At 53.7% G+C, this 21,598-nt stretch overlaps 1 protein-coding gene across 1 annotated transcript in view; it reads right to left on the bottom strand.

Moving 5' to 3' along the window:
• Positions 1-318: 318 nt before the first annotated feature.
• SH3RF2 (SH3 domain containing ring finger 2) overlaps positions 319-21,598 on the bottom strand; it is a gene marked incomplete at its 3' end in the record, with an annotated part of 43,339 nt that continues 22,059 nt past the window's right edge. Inside the window, exons 3-8 of the mRNA XM_082006417.1 lie at positions 19,772-20,095; positions 9,553-9,647; positions 7,164-7,334; positions 4,783-5,000; positions 1,577-1,944; positions 319-612 (exon numbers count right to left, since the gene is read on the bottom strand). Of these exons, the coding sequence (XP_081862543.1) occupies positions 319-612; positions 1,577-1,944; positions 4,783-5,000; positions 7,164-7,334; positions 9,553-9,647; positions 19,772-20,095 (1,470 nt within the window). The remainder of the gene's footprint in view (positions 613-1,576; positions 1,945-4,782; positions 5,001-7,163; positions 7,335-9,552; positions 9,648-19,771; positions 20,096-21,598) is intronic.

Below are 21,598 nucleotides of genomic sequence, written 5' to 3'. Positions count from 1 at the left end.
CAGCAGCCCCCGGGGCGGGGGGGCTCCCCCAGCCGCGCTGGGCACAGCCGGGGCCAGGCCGGGACTCTCCCGTGCAGGGACAGACGCCGTCCTGTCCCGTCCCGCCCCGCTCCCCGGCATCTCCCCCGCTTCTCTGCACGCCCCAGCCTCGCGGGTCCCGCGGCCGCCGGCGGCGCGGGGGCTCGGGGAACACCCGCCCCTCGCCACGGGCGCGGCAGCGGCGGAGGGGCGGGCTGGTGCGGGGCCCGGGGCGCTCGCCCCGGCGGGAGGGAGGAGGGGGCAGGCGCGGGAAGGAAAGCGAGCGGAGGAGTTACCCTGTCAGTTCGCAGAAATGCTGCTGTAGCTCTTCTTGACAGGGAAGGTCAGCTGCCCGGAGAGGTCCAGCGACAGCGCCTTGGGGTGCAGCGCCCGCCGCTGGTGCAGGGGGCTGGAGCCGGTCCTGGGCGAGTAGAGCACGGCCAGCTCGGGGCCCGGCAGGCTGGCTTCGGGCAGGAGAGCCTCCGCCGCGGCCGCCGGCTCTGACCTGCCCCGCGGCAGGCTCGGGGAGGGCTGCAGGCTGTGCCGCTTGGGCGGCGGGGGGCTGTGGTTCTGGAACCTCACCGTCTTCACTTGCTGCAAGGAGAAGGGGACCAGAGTCAGTGTGGGGAAAGCAGCCACTCGCCCTCCTGGCTGGGATCTGCCCTGGAGAACCGGGAGGGCGAGCTGAGGGGGCGAATGGCTCCTGCCGGGGGTAGAGGATGCCTGTGGAGAAGGCTGGGGCGATGTGTGGCATAGAGCGGGCGGAAGAGAGCACCGGGGAACGGCCGAGCGTGGGGCAGCGGTGCCGCCCGGCGCCACATGGGTCTGGGGGAGTGGGCGCAGAGAGACATCACCCGGGGTGGTGGGGGAGAGTGGGGGGGAAGGGCAGGTGGCAGCACACCGCGAGGAGGGAGGGTGGCCTGTCCTGCCGTGCCCCTCACGGAGAGCCTGTGGTTTCTCTCCAGCTGGTGATGTTCCTCCTGGGAGCTCCAACGTCAGCTGGGATTTCAGGGACTCGTGAAGCGACTTACTCTTTGAGTGCCACGGGAAGGGAACGTCCTCACTGGGACAATTTGCAGAATGATTTTTTTCTTTATGAAATTTCCCTCTGGCTGCCGGAGGGCAAAGAAATTTCCTTTCCAAATGGCTCAGCCAAAGCAACACGGGGGAGACGGGGGAAGCTCTGTAGAGACCAGCCCGACGTATGGTCTAACCCCCGGGTCTGTGGCGTTGGCTCATTTGTTCCCAAACTCTCAGGGACCTCGGTGTGATTCTTGCCTGATTTAAGACTTCAGAAAAGTCTCAAGATTCGATCATGTCTGAACATTGGTTTACACCGCAAGAGCCCCTGCAGCATCTTGCCTTTCTAAAGGGTTTACTCTGAACAGCAGAGTCAGCAACACAAGTATCTGATTTCTTAATGCAGGTACCAATCCCGGTGATTTCTATCAGAAGAAAACCTGGCGAGGATGGAGTGAAGCCCTCAGGGGGTTTGGCCCTGGTCAGTACTGGGCTGACCGGGAGACCCCCTGAAGCAGCGGGTAACCGCGGGCCGTACCTTTTCGGCGCTGTTGCGGGAGGTGTCTGGTTTCACCAGGATGGATGGTGGGGCTGACGCCGGCGGCTTTGGAGCTGCCTCGCTCTTCGCTGGAGGGTCTTTGGCATCCAGGATCACCGAGCTGCACACGGAGGGAGTTCTGCTTTCCCCTCCTCTGACCACAAGCCCCGGTGACGCATCGTGGGAGAAGTTTGGCCTCGTTCCTGCCTCGGCCATGCCAGCTCCGGGAGGGATGCTGTGCGGCTGGGGGCTGATGTGCTGGCAAAGCTGAAACTGCTGAGGTCGCACCGCAGCCGCGGGAGGACGCCTGAGGGAGCCGGCAACCTGCACGGGGGTCCCTGCCTGCCCCGGCCTCTGCAGGGATCCGTCTGGGGAGCAAGAGCCGTTGGAAGGAGGTAAGTCAGCAGGAATCCAAAACGGTACAGCCCAAGCAAAGGGGCAGAAGCGAGCAGTGGTTGCAGCCCTGCGCTAGCAGCCCTGTTCACAGGGATGCTGCGGGGTTGTAGCTCCCGGGGACTGCCACACGCCTACCCCCCCGCACCGGGGCTGGGGTGCAGTAACGCCGTCTGCCTCCGTAGCCTCGCCTCGGCCCGCGGCCGCTCTGCTGGACACCGGCAGGGCCAGCGAAACAAAACCCTCAATTCCCCACAGTTGCACACCGACTCATGCCACAGAGATTTTTCTGTCTCGGGTAGGATCGATTTGGTTTCTGAGACCTTGCCCTGCCTCTCCTGGGCTGCAGATACTGTCGCTGCAAACACGGAAAGGCATTGACGCCGAATGCCGGCTTGCACAGCCCCAGCACGACACGGTGGGATTTTCCTGCCCGGCTCCCGAGGCGAGGAGTCGCGGCAGCGCTGCTGCGCGGGGGCAGCCGCGGTGAGCGGGCAGGACCAGGGGCAGCCCCCCGGGAAGGGGTGAGCGGGGTGACCGTGCTGGGTGACACAGGACATCTGTGGTGCTGGGGAGCAGAGAGCGTGACGGGGGCCCGGGGCGCTCCCTGCCCACGGCTTCTTTGCGGAACGCAGGAACTGCCACCCGGAGCCCTGCGGCCGGGCCCGGCCGCCGGCCCTCGCCCTGCCGCGCTGTCTGCCGCTGCTGCGCGGCTGCTCCGTCCCACAGCTGCTCTCCCGCGGGAAGCCGCACGCTTTGTTTCTCCCGCAGTTTCTGGCTGTTCACAAGATTGATTTTTTTTTTTTTTTAAACAGAGCCAGCAGAGGGGAATGAGTCCTTTACAGTAAAAGAACTTTTAAGGTAAATCCAATTTCGAGTCTAAAAACATGGACAATGGCCCTTGCGAACGTGCCCCCCCCGCCGGGGCCCTTCCTGCCTGCAGCAGCAGCTCTGCCTGCAGCAGCAGCTCTGCCTGCAGCGTTGGAGAACATGCCACTTAGTTGCCCAAATACGCTTGGAAATGGTTTCCAAAGCAGCACGTATGGGCTGAAGATAAACCTTGCCAGCCTCGTTGGAAAGAATATAACCATCTGAGCTCCGCTAAACCTTCGCAAAGAGTTTTTCTGTGCCAAGTCAAAAAAAGTAGAATTACCAAAATAACCACAGCTGGGGAAAACCGGTGGTGTGGGAGCCGCGGCTGCTCTGCCAGCCTGGCGGGGGGGTGTTCACTGGGGCTCCCGCTCCCGGCCCTCCCTCCTTTGGAGGGATGTCTCCTACAGTCCTGGGCGCGTGCGAATGAGAAGCACCTTTTGGCTCTTCGTGGAGGAGAAGAAACAAAATAGAGCTGATGTGGAGAATTTTTTTTTCCTCTCAGCTATGTCAAGGCTTTTGACTTCACAATTTCACTGGGTAACTCCTGCTTCTTTTTTTTTGGTGAAGTATCCTTTCTCACCTTCCGGCTATTCATAATTTTATGCAACTTGGATATTTCCAAGCTGAATATTTTTTTTCTTCTCCTGCAATAGAAGTTATTCTATTCTGCAATAGAAGTTATTCTAGTCTCTTGATCATCATCCTGCATACTTTTCCTGATTTTACTAAATTCTTTTTGAATTACCAGAAATACGTGAAGTAGTCAGGATATGAATTTGCCGTAACTCCAACAGCATAGCTGAGTTTTAGTCTCTTATTCTGCGTTCCTCTCTTAATAATGCCTAATAATACTCTAAATTAACCTTTTTTAAAATTGCTTCTGAGCATGCAGTTGGCGCTCTCACAGTAGTCTGTGACAATTCCAAAACCTCTCTCCAGAGCGACAAAAGCTAATTTAGGGGCCAAGGTTGTGTGTATATAATTAGAGCTTATTCTTCCCCATACCTGTGCTTGACGTTTCAGCTACCGTTTTGTGGACTTCAGAGGTTGGATTTGCTGATTTACATTTTCCAAGATCACTGCAGAAGTCCCTTTTAGAGACTGTGATATTGTCTTGGCACAGTTCACACCTTGCTGGAGTTTGTATTTCATTTCCTCTGTTTGCCACATAAGGACACTTTTATGTCTAATGACCTCCCCTATGCTGTTGTTTAAACGCTCTTGGTTAACCACCGCGTTCTGAGCCGCGTTCCCAGGCCTGGTGAGGACGCGGCCATCGGCTGCTCCCCCGGGAGTGAGCCACGCCGCGCTCGGGTGCGGCATGGTGCCGGGGGGCATGGGCGTCCAGCTGGCATCGCCCCAGCCCTGCCTTTCCGCCCTTGCAGGGGGGTTACCGCCAGGCATGGCACGGCTCTCGCCGCCCTGGGGAGCCCTGGACGTCGCCTCCTCCCCTGCCAGCCTGGAGGTCAGGGCAGGTTGTTCTACGCTTAACCCAGTAAATCGCATTTTCCTTCGCCTGCAGCCCCTTGCCCAGCGGCCAGGTAACACCGCCCGAACTCGGCACTGCAGCCCAGCTGCTTGCAACGAGACCCCTTGGAAAGGCGCTTCCCAAGAGCTGGGCTTACAAGGGGCGTGCAGAGGGGCCGCCGGGCGACGGCTTCGAGTCTGCAAACCGGCGTGTCAGCCGGGGCTGGCGACCCCCCTCAGCTCGCCTGCGGCTGCGAGGAGATGCTGCGAGCGCCCCGGGAGCGGCTGGGCTCTGCTTGCCTCGTGCTCAGCCCGAGGCAGGAGCCCGGCCCTGGCGGGGACCACCCGGAGACCTGCCCGTCTGCCAACATGCATTTCTCTTTTTTACAGCTACAGGGATAATTGCAGGCAGCCAGTACGGTTTGGGGGAATGCGTCTGGGTTCTCCCTCCCAGAGCCCCCCCAGGCACTTACTCTTCCTCGTGCTGCCGCGTCCGCGCCGCAGCGATGCCTGTCCCGTGGCCGCGCTCCTCCCGGGCGAGGAGACGGGCATGGGCAGCAGCGCTGGTTTCAAGGCTCTGCTTTGTCTCGGGCTGTTTTCTGAGATGCTCCCTTGAGAGGAGAGCGAGGAGGTCGACAGCGTCCATGAGGTGTACAGGGAAGGCATCTTCGAGGTGGAGAGATTAGATTTCCTGTTTGAAATGGAAAAGAAAATAAGGTGAGACTAGACTTGTGGTTTTGTAAAGAAAGCAGGACTTTGCCCAAAAGGGAACTCAGTGGTTTTAATGGGCCTACTCTGCTCCCAAGTTAGGGCTTTGATGGGAAACGCTATGGACAATACAGTTAGCTCAGGTTTCTGATTCCATTAAAATGAGGGCTTTCACCTTTCTGCACCTGATTTATAAGGGATTATTCCTAAAGAGGGTTAGGATTCGTTACGGTAACCCATTTCAAATGGGACTTCCAGACACCAGCCCTCCCCCGTAATTTGCCCGGACGTGCTCCCTCCGTCCCGCAGAGCCCGGGTTTGTCCCGCTCGCCGCGTGCTGGGTAGCGCGGGGCGGCCGGGTCCCCGGCAGGGGCAGGATTTCTGCTCCTGTCGTCCCGCTGCGCAGCAGCCGCCTCGGACTGTCCCCCTCCCCTGCCTTTCCTAGAGAGGTCACCTTCATGCTTCCACCTGGAGCCACTGAACTGCCAGAAAAACTGTCAACCTTCCCCAGCAGCACCAAATACCGCTCCAGATTCCTTGAGAGAGTTGGCCCTGGTGAAGTCCCTTTGCTAACTGCTCAGAGGAGGAAAAAAACGTTCCTCGGATTCTTCCTTACCTTTCTGGGCGATGGAGGAATGATTTATGGTTTAATAACTGAGCAGCGATTCAACAAATAACTGAGGCATCAATTTATTATGAAGAAATTTCCTAAGGAGGATAGAATAGCAGCTCCAAAACCGGTGCTTATGGTTGAAGCACTTTATGAGGCTATTTAGGGTGGCTGGGCTGTGCCCTCCGTTATTTGTTCGCTGTGTTTATCGGTGAGGTGGGGCCGCAGTGTTATTGGAGGCGATATGGTGAAGAACCGAGCTGGAGAGACAAAGACTAATGGCCAGCGCTCTCGAATGCAGGGAGTGGGCAGGGGAGCAATGCTGGGATTAAAGCAGCACTGGGACCTCTGGCCCGAACGGAGAGGTTGGGCAGAATAAAATATAAGCAGGGAAAGAGAAGCGACGGGGCAGAAACCAAGTGGCAGCAGGAGTATCTGTGAGCGCAAGGGGAATTTTTGATGTGTCACCTGAAGGCTTTCAGGGAGGCAGAGGCTGAGACGTCCCCAGGCGTCCCTCGGTGCAGCCCGTCAGCCCTGCGCAGGGGCACGGGCAGGCGTGCGCGCGGAGGCCGTCCCCGCCGGCCGCGGCTGCCCTCAGAGCAGAGCTCCCTGCGCCCACCCGTCCCCGCTCCCGCAGCCGGGCTGGACCATCACAGCGAGTTTCCAGACGTGGAAACCCTGCTCCAGATAACGAAATCACAGTCCTGGGAGAAGCGTCCGGACTTATCCCTGCTTTCTATCTGCAGAAGCAGAGCACTACATTTCTAGCTGTTCTTCGTTTCTCTGCCTGTCCTGAGCATGTCTCAGGGGAACTAAGGGCACAGGCAATTTTTTTTTTCTCTCCTGAATTGTATATTTTAATTATTGCTCTTTCTAATGCATGTCTGTTTAGTTAGATCAATGGCATCCAGTGCTTAAATGCCTGCTGTAAAGACAGTATTTTAACTCTAAAAGAGCCTTCAGCTTGTGGTTTCCTTTCTTGGCAAGAAAGAAAAAAAAAAAGACTGGAGTCATCCAAAAGCAATAAAGGCAAGTCCCAGCACAGACATGCTGCCGTTCGTTCTGGCTCCCAGACTAACCCGTCGAAACGGGCCGGTTGTGTCACCTACAGATCTCTGCCAAAGCTTCTGGACTGAATTAAACAGTCACGGGAGAAGCTGCTGATGCCTCCGACATCCCAGGTTTAAAACAAGCGGATGAAGGCTGGTGTCGTGCTGTTCGCTCACCCGGACTGCCTGGCCCCTCTGAGGGGAACGCTGCTGGCCCCCTCCGCTCCCTGACCTCTCCCTGCCACAGCAGCCGCTGCTGGAGGGAGATGCGATTCCCACGTGGTGCGTGCAGCCGAGCCAGTACACGGAGAAAGGAGAGGAGCGGGAGCTGGCGGGTGTCAGCCCGCCCAGCCGGCGCTCCCTGCCCCTGTTAGGGCTGCAGGAATCCCTTGCAGTGATTTCTCTGCAGGAACGAGAAGACCCCAAATCCTACATGTTACCCCCTCCCCTCGCCGCGCGTTTTTGTTTCACGTAAGAAAAACCAGACCTGAAGAGGGGAGCGACGTAGTTGCTGGGGAAGATTCCCACTCTCCCCGTGACGAGGGACATGCCTCGCAGCCAGCCGTCGTGGTCTTTCCCAAAGACGCGGACCCCTTCTCCCTTCTGCAGCTCCAGCTCGTCTGGCCCGTGAGCCACGTAGGAATGGAGAGCCACGCACCTGGGGAGACGAGGGGTGAGGGAGGGACGGCAGTGACGGCCCCCAGCCCAGCCAGCTGGTGCGCAGCCTGGAGCCCCTGGGTTTGGCTGTGCTGAAGAGCTGATGCTGCTGGCTTTGGGTGAGCGGCGGCTGTTTGCCTGACGCCTCTTCAGCCGGCACTTGCATCAGATATTTGGGTGCTGCCGTTATCGTGGAGACAACTCACAGGGAAGAATCTGCCCGTAACTTCAGGCCAAAGGGGATATGAATAAAAGAAGCACCAACAGGAATGGAGAACAAAGCAGATCTCGTCGATGGTTTCTGTCCCAGAAGTGCCAGCCAAGCCAGCCAAGGGCGACAAGCGTTAGGGAGGAGAAAGCTGCTGTTCTCCACCTCACACGGTGAGTGCTCCGTTGAAATAAGTGATTACGGGCTAATGTGTACCTGCCCTAAGGCGAAGCAGCACGGAAGAGTGCAGGTACAATGCTCTGTCCGAGCGATAGCATCAAGAATACATTCAGCACTTTGAAGTATGTGGTGAGCCAGAGGCCTTGCATCTGCCTGCCTTGAGCATCATCTGGAGGTGTTCGGAGGCGCGGGGAGGAGCACTGCTCAGGCAGCAACGCGCGTGTTAACCCTGTCTTCCTCCCTTTCCTCCTCCTCCCGCGTCCAGACCCTGCAGAGACTGACACTGGGACTTCAGTCGCTGCCACGGGGGCCTTTGAGAATAAAGCGGACAAAGGAGGAGGCAGATGGCTCTGCTCTGGGCTAGTGAGGAAACTGGACTAGAAATTCATTTTAGATCCCCTCTAGACCCCTCTGTTGTGATTCTGGGACTATGAGTAAGTAATGGAGCTTTGTTCTCCATAATGAACCGTGTGTGACCACACAGCAAAACAGGAGCAAAAGAAAATGGCATATTTTTCAAAACTTTCCCCTATTTGTTCTTTAAAGAACTGTGGTTTGTCTCCAGTGTAACACAATTTAATTGCATTGTTGTTTTTTTTCAAGGGGAATGTGATCTGCTCCCGAATATTAACGAGTTACAGACCCATACAGCAATTATCAGATCTTGTTTAAGAAACAGAAACAACAGACTAGTTGTCTACGTAGTCAAGGACGATCCCGTAACTTTTAAAAAGGTTTCTCTCTCCCTGCTGTTCAGAACACTCACTTGAAAGTTTGACTTGAAACATCTGCCTTTTTAGAAAGTGACTTCTCCTTCTGTTACTTGCACAGACCAGGTGAGGTTCAGTGTAAGGGTGTTCTAATTCTGCAACAGTTTATTGCTTTATACAGGATTCATCTTGAAGGGCAGGACATGCAGATACTGGTTTGATATTGTAGGGTTGGAAAAGGAGCTGGGCAAAACAGGCACTGGCTGATTGAACACTTTAACACAATCCTCATTCTGAACATAATTTTTAGCTCTTAGGAGTTTTCTTGTGCTTAGGATTAAGTGTGTGCAATAGCCTTGGATGACCTCTGCTAATGCATGAAAATAGCAAATACCATGAATGTGGCACAGATTTATAGGTACTGCTCATGCGTACTGATGTTTCCCCAGGTCTGGCTCCATACTGTGGAGGTGGTAATTACCATGTAGACAGCTTGTTGCTATTTTGTTGTTATTGGGTAGGTTATTACAGTGCCAGGGTGATGAATCTTATCTGGAGGAATACAAATCATCACAACATATTATCTGCAAATTTTAACTCTGGGAAAGTTTTAAGATTGGATCATTCAAAACACCAGTGACCACCACTGCCTTACTTAAATAACTAGAGGCACTTAAGGAGTAATTAGTTTCTTTATATTAAAAAAATTAAAATGTCCTGTTGACAAATGGGCAGAACTATATAAATAGTTGAGTGAGGTAGTAAGGTGCAAGGATGGTTCACCTGCTGGAAATATAGGTCAAAAAGTTGATCATCGTAATTTGGATGAGGGAATGATCAGAATTGATCTCAAGTGTTTCCAGTAGTGTACCCAAATTCTTCTATATCCCTTGATTTTCCTAAATTTAATCTTTGAGTTCAACTGTGATAAGTCTCTGTGACCCCCTGCTTAGACCAGCCAAGGACATTCCTACGTGGATCTGCATTTGGGTCCGGACACACGGGAGCTGCGCTCTGGTCTGCCTTTACCTCCCGGCTCGCAAGAACCTTTGGCTCGAGCAGCCTCGGGCGAAGGTGCAGAAAATGACACGACCCCCCCGTGTTTCAGCTTCCTTACGTACATATAAGCTGACATGTGGTGCTGCAGATGGGGGAGAGCGACAATGGCTGCCGAGTGCCCCAGTGATCCTGGCGCAGGATAGCAGGATGCGCTGACCTACAGGGAGAGAGAAAACGATAAATTAATTGGAATAGAGACTTATTTTAGCCGCTGGAAGAGCAGCTAAAAACATCTGAAAGGTTTCACCCACCCTTCAAAAAACCCCCAAAGACATTTCAGGAGAAAGAAGAGTTTGGAGCATTTGCCAAAAAAAAAGATGAACGGGCATTAAGAGGAAGACTCGTGGTCCTTCCACTTCAACACCGAGACGCTCTCCAGGGCATGGCCTGGTTAGACTGAGGGTGCTTATCCTGTCCTGTAAATAAGGAACTTCTCAGGTTGGCTAACCGGGTGCGTGAGGAGGCTGTCAGAACAATGATGAAACAGGATAAACGAACAGCCGCAACTTCCAAGTGTTACGTTTGAGCCCTTAAACCTGTAATTGTTGCTAATCTCATATATATGAGATCCACTCTAGTGGGAAGACACTGAGTGTTTTCTCACCCCTTTTCACTTGGTTCTGAACGAGGCGAGTACCTTTGACTCACTCACTGTTTCTGGTGCCTGCTTCAGGAAGCAAAAGGAGTCTGAGAAAAGAGCGTTTCAAGTCCAGACTTTGCTAACCAGGAGGAGACAGTCGCGTCTGCCAGGTGAGGACTGGTGTAATCATTGCTGTTTCACTGGTTTATTTAGCTCCAGCTGGGAGTATTGGCATTGTCTAAAACCTAAATAATATAGTCCTTGCCCCAGTGATCTTTTAATAACTATTATTAAAGCTATTTACCATGTCTATGGTGTCCCGAGGAGCTCACAGACCCGTGTGCACACACAGCACAGACCATGCTGGGCAAGGGGAGTAGCTGTCTGCTGCAGTGTGGGCAGCGTGAGAGCACGGGCAGAGGCGCCTCGCTTGCGTTTCCTTTGGTTTGGGGTGGCCCTTTCCCCACCATCATTTTGCATCTGGGGAGAGGCACCAGCCACCCTAATGGCACCTCTCTCCTCCTCTCGTGGAGGTCTTTCATGTTCCAGGGAGGAACCTCAGCCCCATTTCTGCTGTCAGGGTAACTCTGTGCCTTGAACACGCCGTTCTGGACCTGCTGCTGCAGTGGGTGAGCGCCCATCCCTGCTGCTGCCCACTGAGGGTGGGAAGGCGAGTCCTTGGACCTCCCTGTCATCCCGGTGAGGGTGCGGGCGGCATGCTGGGCTGTTCCTGTTCCCCTGTCCCTGCATGTCTCGCAGGTTGTGTGACATCCACCCGCTTAGGGGGTTTCTGAAGAGAGCATCCTCCGCCCGGTGTCCTGCTGAGTCTCTGGCTGTTACTCCCTGACCCCAGAAGCTGCCTGTGGGGTGTGTCTGTTCTGGGTTCGGTTTCGGCTATGCATCCTTTGTGCTTGCTGCGCTCTGGCATGGTCCCACCAAGGGCAGCTGTACCCCCTCACATGGCACTGATATCTGTGGAGGCTTCACCGCCACGAGGGGACTCTGAGGAGACCAGGGTTTTGTTCAAAGGGTGAAGGCCACCCAGTGGAAACAATTAGAAGAAATTTCTACAGATGCCAGCTTCTCAAGGAGGAGCAGTCCTGCTCGCGCGCCCCGCAGATGGAGAAGTCTATACCCAGTGGCTGGGTACCCCTCGCCTTTGGTATCCACGTGCTGCTGAGCCTCCTGGACACGGGTGCCTTGCCCTAGGGCATGAGGCAGCGTCCGTGTGCCCCAGGGCCCAGGGCCACACCATACCGGGGCCATCCCTCCTGCCCGCTGCGTCCTGCCAGGCACAGGCAGGCAGGGCACGTGTCTGCCGGCTGGGGGAGTGCTGGGTAGCAGCCCACGGCCATCCATCCGGCTCCTCCTGCCCTGGGGATTTACTGCTTGGCATCAGCCAGGGGCAGCTGTGGGCTCTTGGACGCCGCCAAAGGTTGGTCGCTGACCCACCTGCCCACCTGGCCGGGCCGCGTGCCGCGGTGCAGCGAGCCCCTCGGCACTCGTCGGGGCGGCGGCGGAGCAGCCTGCAGGCACCGAGCTCTGCACCCTCCCGGCACCGCTCGGCGATGACCTCTGCCGTCCTCTGCTCTGCCCAGGCCCCCTCGATATTCGGCTTTTAGAACTTAGCAGGGTTTCAGTAGCTGCGTGTGTCGTACACTGCGTGAGCAGGTTTAGATGTTGAAGACAGAGGCAGCTATTGGTTTCTTTTGAAGTGAATGTCATGATATATTGACTGAAAAGCGATAGTTCAGCCCCTTGGAAAGCGAACGTGTTGATATTCCTCAAAAACCAGCGTGTGTCTTACTGTGTGCACCCTGGGATTATTCACTGGAGATGTGGAAATCGCTCCTACTGCGGGAGGGGGTTTCTATCCTCCAGGTTGCTTTTTGTTGAGGTCAATACGGTGTCCTGAAATCTTGCTGCCGTAAGCTTTGCTTCCTGCTTGCTCCGAGACCCGAAGAGGTTAGGAGCTCCGTGCGTGTGCTTTGGCAGCACTGCTTTGGCTTTCCCCAGTGCTGCTGCTCACTGCGCCATCAGCTCTGCTCATCTGCGAGATGGTGAACCAGGAGATGGTTCATCCTTCTGGTGATTTTTGGCTGTTTGCAAACCAAGTGTCTTTCTGCTCTGCCAGAATTTTTCCTCCTTTCCCACCCACTTGCATGTCCTCACCTTTTCCAGTTGCTGTATGTACGTAGTGTTTAATTCTGAACCGTTAACCTCCAGCACCGATCACAAACCTCTGCCCAAGAGGGCAGTGAGGCACAAACACAGCAAAGGGCATGTGGGGCGACACTGAGCTCCGAGCTCATCCTGTGCGGCTGCAGTAACTGAAGCTGTGCTGTTGCATGGTTGTCACGCAGACCGCGTTTTGCTGCTCGTGCCTCTTGGTGGAGGAATTAAATAACGCAACCGTTTAAGACAGGTCACTGGGAGGAGGGGGGACGCTGGCAGTGACCTAGCTGTGTCTGGGAGGTCACTGCTGTTTGATTTCCCACCCTGAGCTCTTCTGGCCACCATTGTTTTGGGGGGGTTCAGCTCTCCGCTGGCACGGAACTGGGCTCGGGTACCTTTTCATGGTCCCAGGTGGGATATTGCCGCAGGACCCCCATCTGCTTGAAGGCCAGGCAGAGGAGGAGGAACCTGAGCACAAAGCTGATTCATTTTAATTTGTGCAGAGCAGACGAACTGCAGATGGGGTTCATCAACTCAAGAGGCGGTGGCACTCGTTCTCCTTATCTGGAACAGCCTCTGTGGCAGTGCCTCCTGCAGAATGAGCCCGTGCTCCGTTAGCTGCGAGCAGATAACAGATGTTGCTTGCTTGCCTTGGGAGAAAACATTTGCTGAGCAGCCTGGCCAAGTTATCTAGGCCAGCGCAAGAGGACAGGCACCGCGGGTTAGAGGCGCTCGCATCCTGGAAAGGGAGTTAGAGAGATGGTGTGGGTAAATGATAGAGGAAACTACTCATGGCTAATGAGAGGGCTATGATTAGTAATTTCATTAGTTTAGCAGTTAATTTCAAAGGCGTAATCCTGGGTAAATAGGATGACCTCCTTGAGGCTGATAAATTCTGCACCTCCATCTCCAGTGTACTCTGCAGGCTGGAGGGAGCTTCCAGATGCCATGAACGAGACGTGGAGATGTTTCACTTGGTTGCCGGTGCAAAGTGGGTTAGCACTTCATAGCTGTCTGATTGGTAAAATCAGGTAAAAAATTGGTACTAGAGCTACTAGATATGGGAAATGGGAATCCTTTTCCAAAAACATCTAAGGAACATGCAGATAAAACCCCCTGAAGTATACTGGCCAAGTGTACAAAGTACTTCCACTACGAAATGCTGCTAAGTGCTTGGTGGAGGCACAGGTCTAAGTGTGTGCCTCCTCCGCTCTTTTCCCCTGTGTTGGGGCCATGTCTCCTGGAGTGTGTATTGGCCTCTTCCCCCTTGGCCAGGAGACCCGCAGTGCGGGAGGGTTATCTGATTGGGGAATTCCTGCCGTACCAGAACATGAAGGCGCTGGACTAGATCCGGCTGGGAGCTGTACGACAGCATGCTTTAAAGGACGCGTTTGCCCTGCCGGATGCAAACTTACGTAGCAGTCAGGGTCTTTCAATGAAAACTGAGAATTTTCTAGGGAAGGTGGACTCTTCCCTTTCACGTGAAAGCACAGCTATCTTTCAATTGGCAAAAGCAAAACAGTTTAAGCTGAACTTTTTTGACTAGTCCTAGCTGGCCGCCTTGTTTACGTGCCCAGCGGCGAGGCAGAGGAGTAGCTGGAACAAGGACACCTCTCTCCTCCAGAGGTGGTCCCTCCCGGCGGGCCGGAGCCATGGCAGGAATACCCTGCGCTCCCTCTCGCCTTGCTTCGGAGGCTCTCCAAGGGCTTTGCGAGCGTGAGGAGGGTAGCGCGGCCTCTCGGCCCCGCGGAGGCGGGCGGGTTTGTTATCTCAGCTTCGCAGGCAGGAGAGCGGGGGTCCATCACGGGGGACAGAGGGGCAGTGCTGCCAGGCCTGGCGCCGCAGAGCCCCGGGGATGGGACGGTGTCCTCGGGAGCATCCATCTGCCACCTTCCACCGGCACAAGCCGTTCCTGGAAACGGTGAGAACCAGCGGTGCTGCTGAGCCAGCCCAGGAAGGCCCCAGTTACCAAAGCTGCTGGCCTGTGCCATCCCTGCACACTCCTCCTCGTCCGTGTGGTTTCTGCCTTTGCTGTTCCGCTTGTCGCTGCGCTGGCAGCACAGCGAGCCTCGGGGCCGGGAGGCGAGGAGGGAGCGGCGCGCGCGGCCGTGCTCAGGCTCGGCCCGCGGCCTTGGGGGAAGGGATGGCAGCGTTCAAACCGGCATCCTCCGGGTCGCTCTCTTCTGCGGATCTGTCCCTCCTAAAGCACAAAACGTATCCCGGGGTGAACTGCTGTGAGCAAGCAGGACATCTCCGCCCGAAACTCAGCGCTGCGCACGCCGCAAGGCGTGAGCCGTGTTGTGCCGCTGCAGGAGCGTGGCTGCTGTCGGGGGAAACAAAGTCCCCAGCAAGGCAGGGCGGCCGCAGCAGCATCCCTGCGGAATCTCGGGCCCACAGGGAGTCACCGGGCCAGGATGTGGCTGGCAGTCGTGCTCTCCAGCACAGGCCGCAGGACCTTTAATGACGCAAGTTGTCGGGGCTTTAATCTCTTGCTCATTTCAAATCTAATTTCTAGCGGTCGTGTCTGTAACACGGTGCTGGGGCACTGGCTTAGCAGGGACTTGGGGAAAAGAAAAAAGTGACTCGCCAGCTCTGTTGCTCTGTGGTAAATTAAGCTAATTAAAAAACCCGAGCAACTATAGCTTCTGCCTCTGGACCTGGAACGGCAGGTAAGCTTCAAACCATCTTTGCGTTCCTCGTTTTCTAGTCCAAGTAGGGTCAGACCAGCCTCTCATATAAATGAAGTTGACTGGAAATTATAATTCTGTTTTCATACTTTTGATAATCAAAACCTTTGAAGTTTGGGGATCTGGAATTCCTTTTCCTGCATTGGAGCAAAATGAGAACCTTTTGCTGGTTTTCCTGATGGAACTGTGTTGAAATGTTCCGTTCCAGGTGGAAAGCTTAATGTTTTTCAACTCTCTCTGTTGCCACTCTGCATGGAAGCAGAGATCCTTCCAGCGCCTACATCAAAGCTGGGTTTTGTTTTCAACAGAGAGGAAAAAAGACTGAATGCAATATTTTCCAGCCAGGTATAAGTGATTTCAGCGTTCGCTTCTGCTGATCTCCTGTGAGCGCCTTGCAAGCCCTTGTAAGTACAAGGAGTTTCATGTCCTGCCTCTACTTCAGTCCCTCTCTCACTCCATCTAGCTTCTTGCCAACATGATTTCTAGCTTGGCTCCTCTCTACAGTGCCCTGCCGACACAGCCTCCCTGTCGAGCGCGTTCAGGAGATGCCTCGTGGAGAGGGGGATTTTCCCCTTTCCGTCGCGGGGCAGTGGGTGCTACTCAAAGCTGGGTCCTGCAAGTTTCAGATCATCTATTACCTAGAAAAGCCAGATGTACTTGATGGCTGGTGTCAGGTTTATGGGCCCACTTTAACGAGCGGCAAAGGGTAGCAGCGGCTCTTGGCCAGATGTTCCCTGACCCAAGTACCGCCAGGCCCAGGGGAATAAGCTCGGTTGTGCCCGGGAAGGGGTTCCTGCAGCTGCTGGAGCTTTCTGCTGGAGGCGGCGCAGCCCAGCAGCGCCGCGCTTGCACAACAGGCATGTGCACAGACACGGTGCCCACAAGCCCTGCGCACCGGTTCTGGCTCCTGCCTGAGCCTGACCTGGCACCACGAAGGGGAAGGAAGAGCAGAGGAGGGCTCGCGGCAGGGCCGCCCGCTGCCCGTTATTCCCTGTTATGGGCCAAAATGAGCCCGACCTGATCCTCGCTGGTGGAGGTGCCAGGCAGGCGGGCACATCGCGCTTTGGAAAGCCCTACAACCACCCACCACAGTCTCTTCACCTTCGCTTCTTAAGCCACGCTTTGCTGCTGCTCCTCTTTGTCTCCCTCCAACGTATGTAGTTTCAGAGTTTAGGGCAAGCATCACGTAACTACTGGACAATTCCCACTTGTTTTGACCCCCACCCCAAGGAAAGCAGTGAACACATCTATTCAAAACATGTAGATTTAAAAAAAAAATACTAGATCCAAAAGTATATTCAGTACCTGTTGGGAAGCCTGTCCTTGCAGAGGAGAGGGACTTAAGGGCTCGGACAGGAACAGGGTCACTTGGTTTCTGGTTTGATTGCTAAGCTTGCTCTGCTGCCCCATCCCCGTGTGATGGCGGCTGCCAGGACCCTCCTCCTGTGATCCCAACCCTTGCTAGTGTCAAACCCAGTTGCGGCACAGCTCCTTTCCTTCCAGCTGGTCTCACGGGGCCTTACATCCTTATCTCAGGCAGGGAATGAAACTGGGTCATTGTCTGAAAGGACAAAGGCACCTCCGAGCGCTCCGTGGATGGCGTGCTCCCGGTGAGCGAGTGCCTGCTGGGCGTGCAGAGGTGAGCGAAGGGCTGGGGTGCTGCTGGTGGGGCAGTTCCCTTCACAGAGGGAGAAAAGCTCCGGTGTTTGGGTGTGGAGCCTGGGGGCCGTGGCTGCTCGCAGACTTCTGCGGGCTCTGCGTGGAGCCCCGGCTGGGGAGGTGGGCTTTCCCCGGCTCCCAGGGAGGGTGGACGCTGCGGTGTGCACTCCTCCTGCCCGTGATTCACCCGCTAACCCCGCGCAGCCTCCGCGGCTTCGCCTGCTGCTCGCCGTCTTAGGCAGACGCCTGCTCCCTCCCCGCGCCATCCCTCTGCTCCGCGGAGGGCATCGGCACTGGCGGCCAGCCCCGTATGCCTCACCCTGCCTGCCAGCTATGGTTATCTAGCCCTGGGCTTTGTCTCCTGGGACGACTCCCACTCAACAAGCGGCTAAGTCCTCACCTAATTCTCAAAAATTGTCCAGTCTTGCCCACCAAGTCTCAGAAACTCCCCCTGAGAGGCTGTGCTGTCTGGGGCTAGCTCCTGCACGTTCGAGAGCTGCCGTCACTGCTCCTTACACGGCATGGCCGTGTGCGAGCGCAGGCTCGGCACCTGGGAGAACCCTGGTGAGGACTTCAGCCCGGAGTCAGGGAGGGTGAGCTGAGCTGTAGACTTGGCTCCCTCTGCGGCACCATATTTATGACCACCTGCAAAGATCCAGGCTGCTCAACCTCCGCAGACTTACGAGGGAGCACAAAAACACATGGAAGCAATTAAGGATGTGATTCAACCCACTCTCTTCTTCACTGTATTGCTTAGTAACAGCAGACCCCAGCCTGATACTTGTTACTCCGAGGCTGCGTTTTCAGGGCTGGCAGTAGGCATGCAACTGATCATGACTTCTGAACTTGTATTTTATCTGGAGTAGTTTAAACCCAAGAAACACAGATCTCTTCCTTCCAGGTAATGTTGTGTGTATAAAATTAATTGCCATGGAACAACCACACTTTCGGAGATGCACCGCTGTCCTTCTGAAGCCTCAGCACTTACTACCAAAGCTGAAGTTCCACTAGAAGCAGCTGAGCAGGGTAGACCAGCCCTTGGGACCAGCATCAGCTCTCATCTCTCCCATTATCCCTCAATCCTGCAACGTTGTTCTGATCATGAGGGCTCCCTTATCAACAAATTCACCCCCGCAGCTTTTCCATCTGATTAATACTAGGAAAAAGGACGAGCGACCTCAGTGGGATATGGCCAACGTGGTGCAGCCTGGAAGTGCGTATCTGGGCTTGCGAAAGAATCTCAACTTTGCAGGTCAGTCATCACAACTCCAACCCAGAGATGGAAAAAGGAAAAGCTGCAACCTGTGTGGCCCCGTGAACAACACAGATCCTCCTGCAAACCTCTGGGAGCAAAACTGTTGTTTGGAAGAAAGGAAATTCCAACGCTTCTAAAGCAAAACATTAACACGTTCGCTCTGTTGCTTCTGCTGTTGACAATAGTTCACACTGAGACATTTTTGGTAAAACTATATTGGGTTCAAGAGACATGATACCATTTCAATTGAATTATAGTTCTATTGTAAGGCTTCATTTCCTCACACATAAAACAGGGTCTAACATCCAAGGCTCTTTGCAGGCTATTGCGAAGTACAAAACGCCTGCTGGCTTTTATTGCACAGACACCAAACTACCGGGGGCTGGCTTATTGCTTTGTAAAACGTTAGAGGAACCTTGAATATGAAATATGTCATATAAATCTAAACAAAACATTTTTTCTCCCATTTCAGATGATCTGTGAAGATTCTGTATTGGGCTCTTTAGTCAGAGTGTGAAGAAGGAATAAGACTCTTTTGCCTCCTAAAATAAAGAGCGAATATAGTCCAAAGGTCAGTCTACGTTTATTATCTCAGCCCCAAATTCAGCTTCTCTCAGCATAGTCCCAGGTGTAGATTGCAGACCGACAAGGACTCCCAGTAATTGTCCTTCCCTGGCAGAAACCATTCATCTGGACCTGGGTAGACGTGGGCAGAGGACTGATTTACAGTAGGGCAAAGACTCCGATTGCTTTTCAGAAGGGCTGACAGCCCTGCTTGGAGGAAGCAGGAGGCTTCTCCATTGTTGCTGTAGATGCTGTAACACCACTGAACTGGCGTTTTGTGAGGAAGCCTGTCCTGCAGGCAGTTTGCCTTCGGAGAAAACTTTGTGGATTTGGGTACGGTAACAGCGCAACGTGCTTCAGCAACGCCTGCGTGTGCCCCGGCAGGCAGAGGAAGGGTTGCGTTTAGAGATGCCCAAACGTGATCTCCTGCATTGAGATTTTGGGCTTAATCAAGTTTTTCAATTAAGCCCAATGCTTATCATTAAGGATAAGCATCGGGGATGCCGGGGTCTCCTTGTATGCTTGAGACTTACCAGAGAAGTTGAAAAACCAAGCAATAAAAAGAGCAGGTTTCTACTCTCCCTTTCAGCATGGGGGTCAGACGAAAAGGCCGTCAAAGCAATCACTGGCGGTACAGACCTGCTCAGTGCAATGCAGCTCCCTCACGGACCTCACGGGCTTTTATTTGCTCAGGATTCAGGGCTGGATTCTGCAGGTCCTACTGTGCCGGCGCAGCTTAGTTCTGCGGGAGGAGCTCAGAAAGGCTCATCGTCACATCAACACAGGTGAGAGTGGCCAATGGCTGGTTTTAGCTTTAATTTTGCAAATGTGGAGAACTGCCTATTTTTGATCTACATTGTTGTATGGCAAACCAGATGTTTGCCTGCAGTGTGAATTCAGGCACACACACGCGCATCTGTGAATGAGCTGAGGCTCAATTAGCTCCCTTGGGAATTCATGTTCCACGCTACTTTCTAAAATGAAAAATATTTTATTCTGCAAGTTAAGCTCTCTGTTTTCTGTTCTACACCTGGAGCTCACGGCAGTAGGGCATAGATCAGGATGGGAATGTCCTGTATCCATGTTTAGTTACTCTGATAACTTAATTTCTGTTTTTATGAATTCCCTTGTGTCCCTGAACTCTGAAGACAGACCTTCCCAATTCAAAAGGAGAGGAAAAAGATGCCAGGCAGCCTGATGCGGGTCACGTATCTTACTGACGCTATTAGCATGGGTGCTTTGTCTTTGCACGTTTGTGCTTTAGCTTTTGGAATTGCCGCCTGCGCATCAAGCGTTTCTATCCAGGATTTGCATTTTGGACTCGTACGGCTCCTCCAGCACCCACACCGCCGCATCCTTACCTGGAGAGGGGTGCTGTAGGGAAACTCCGCTTTCTCGCTGCTCTGGGTGGCCACGGTGGGGTTGCTGGAGCTGATGAGCACGGGAGAGCTGATCTCCAGCGCCTGCCGCTCGGCGGGCGCGTGGACCATCCGGTTGAGGGTGTTCAGGGCGGTGGTGATGGAGAACTGCCGCAGGCTCTTCCGCCTGGAGTCAGGCACCTTGGGGAAAGCTGGCGAATCCGTGCCCTTTGCTTTGGGAGACGCCGTCCGTAGGGACGCACATTTAAACTGAGGGGACCAATGGCTTTTGCTGGTCTGCAGGAGTTGCCTTGCAGTGGTGTTTGGCTGGAAGAGACAAAGGGAGATGCGATGGCACGTTTCAGAAGCTACACCGGGTGCAGCCCAGCGACTGCTCAGTTTTCCTTTTTTCCCCTCTTTTCCTATGTGGCAGCAGAGCTGCAGGCAGATTTCAGATGACATTACAGGCGATCTTTAAAACTTGTGGCTCAGCCATTTCCCTGATACGTTTTCAGTGACAAATCCCAGATGCAAAATTACTGATGCAAAGCTGACAAAAAAATTCAAATTGGTTTGAAAAACTTCTTGCTTAGACAACACATTACTGAGGCTGAGAGCTCCCCCCAAAACTTTACAGAAAGTTTCATTTCTTGTGTTTCTTTGGCTTGCAGAGGTGTAAGGACAGCTGGCTGACTCTCTAGCAGTGTTATAATAAAATTAACTCTAAATTAGAAGGGACGTTTGGACACATCTCCCTTTCCACGTGGTGCTGGCATGCTTGGGTGCATCTCGCAGCAGGACATCAAATCCCTGCAGCCGACTTTAAGGCATGAGCACAGAGAAGCCCTCACTGATGGTGGCTTTCCCAACAGAATTGGAGCCACCCACTTACCTTTCTGTAGGCCAAGACATTCATGGCCTGATCCTGCTTCCATTAAAAAAAGCCCAGCTTTTTAACTGTTGGGTTTAATGAGGGAAGAGCCAGGCTCTGAGTTTGCATATGGGCAACGTTCAAACAGTACTTCTTGGAAACTGCTGATCACACAGTATTAATAGCAAAGGGCATGTGGTGACAATGTTTTTTACCACGATGGCTGCCGGAGGAATTAATCATGATTTACTGCTGACACTAACGAATTGCAAAACTTTGAGATTCTCACCCACTCGTGAGGCAATGCGCCTGGCTGCTGGGATGAACAAGGATGACTCCAACGCAGGAGAGGTACAGGTGTCTCTCAAGCGTTATCCTTTTAAAGCAGGGATTATTTTCACATTTCCCTCCTCCTCACTCATTAAAGCCAGGTTTAAAAACCATAGGGTGTCCATATGTGCACATATAAGATGGCACTATTGTAATTTCGATAGGTAATTAAACAGGAAACATTTTCCTGCCTTCTCTAAACACCGGGAGATGTGATAAAATGAGACACAAACCTACGTGTTAAAGCCAAGAAAAGCCTTGCTTCTCCCAAAGCAGACCTACCTTTGCCTTCTCCATAATTAATTGCTAATTCCTTGGTGGCTTTATGTGGCCCTAACTGACTTATTTCTGTTAATGTCAGACTTAAATAAGTAATTACTGAAGCTAAAATGATTTCATTAAATGACAAGACATTTTACAAAATATATTAGAGCTTCAAATAAGACGTTTTACTAGTGTCCTTTTATAAAATAGCCACAAAGAGGTGCTTGCTGTAATTATGATGATTACAAGTATTAATTTTATTTCTAGGAATTCTTGTTGGTGCCATTTACACCCTGCATCTCAAGCTAAACTGCAGGAATACAATTAACGTCTAGACCGGTGCTAACAAAATACGGTCAGGGAGC

This window comes from Phaethon aethereus (genome assembly GCF_964289735.1).
Source record: "Phaethon aethereus genome assembly, chromosome: 14".
Taxonomy (NCBI): Eukaryota; Metazoa; Chordata; class Aves; order Phaethontiformes; family Phaethontidae; genus Phaethon; species Phaethon aethereus.
This window is presented reverse-complemented; position numbering and strand designations above follow the sequence as displayed.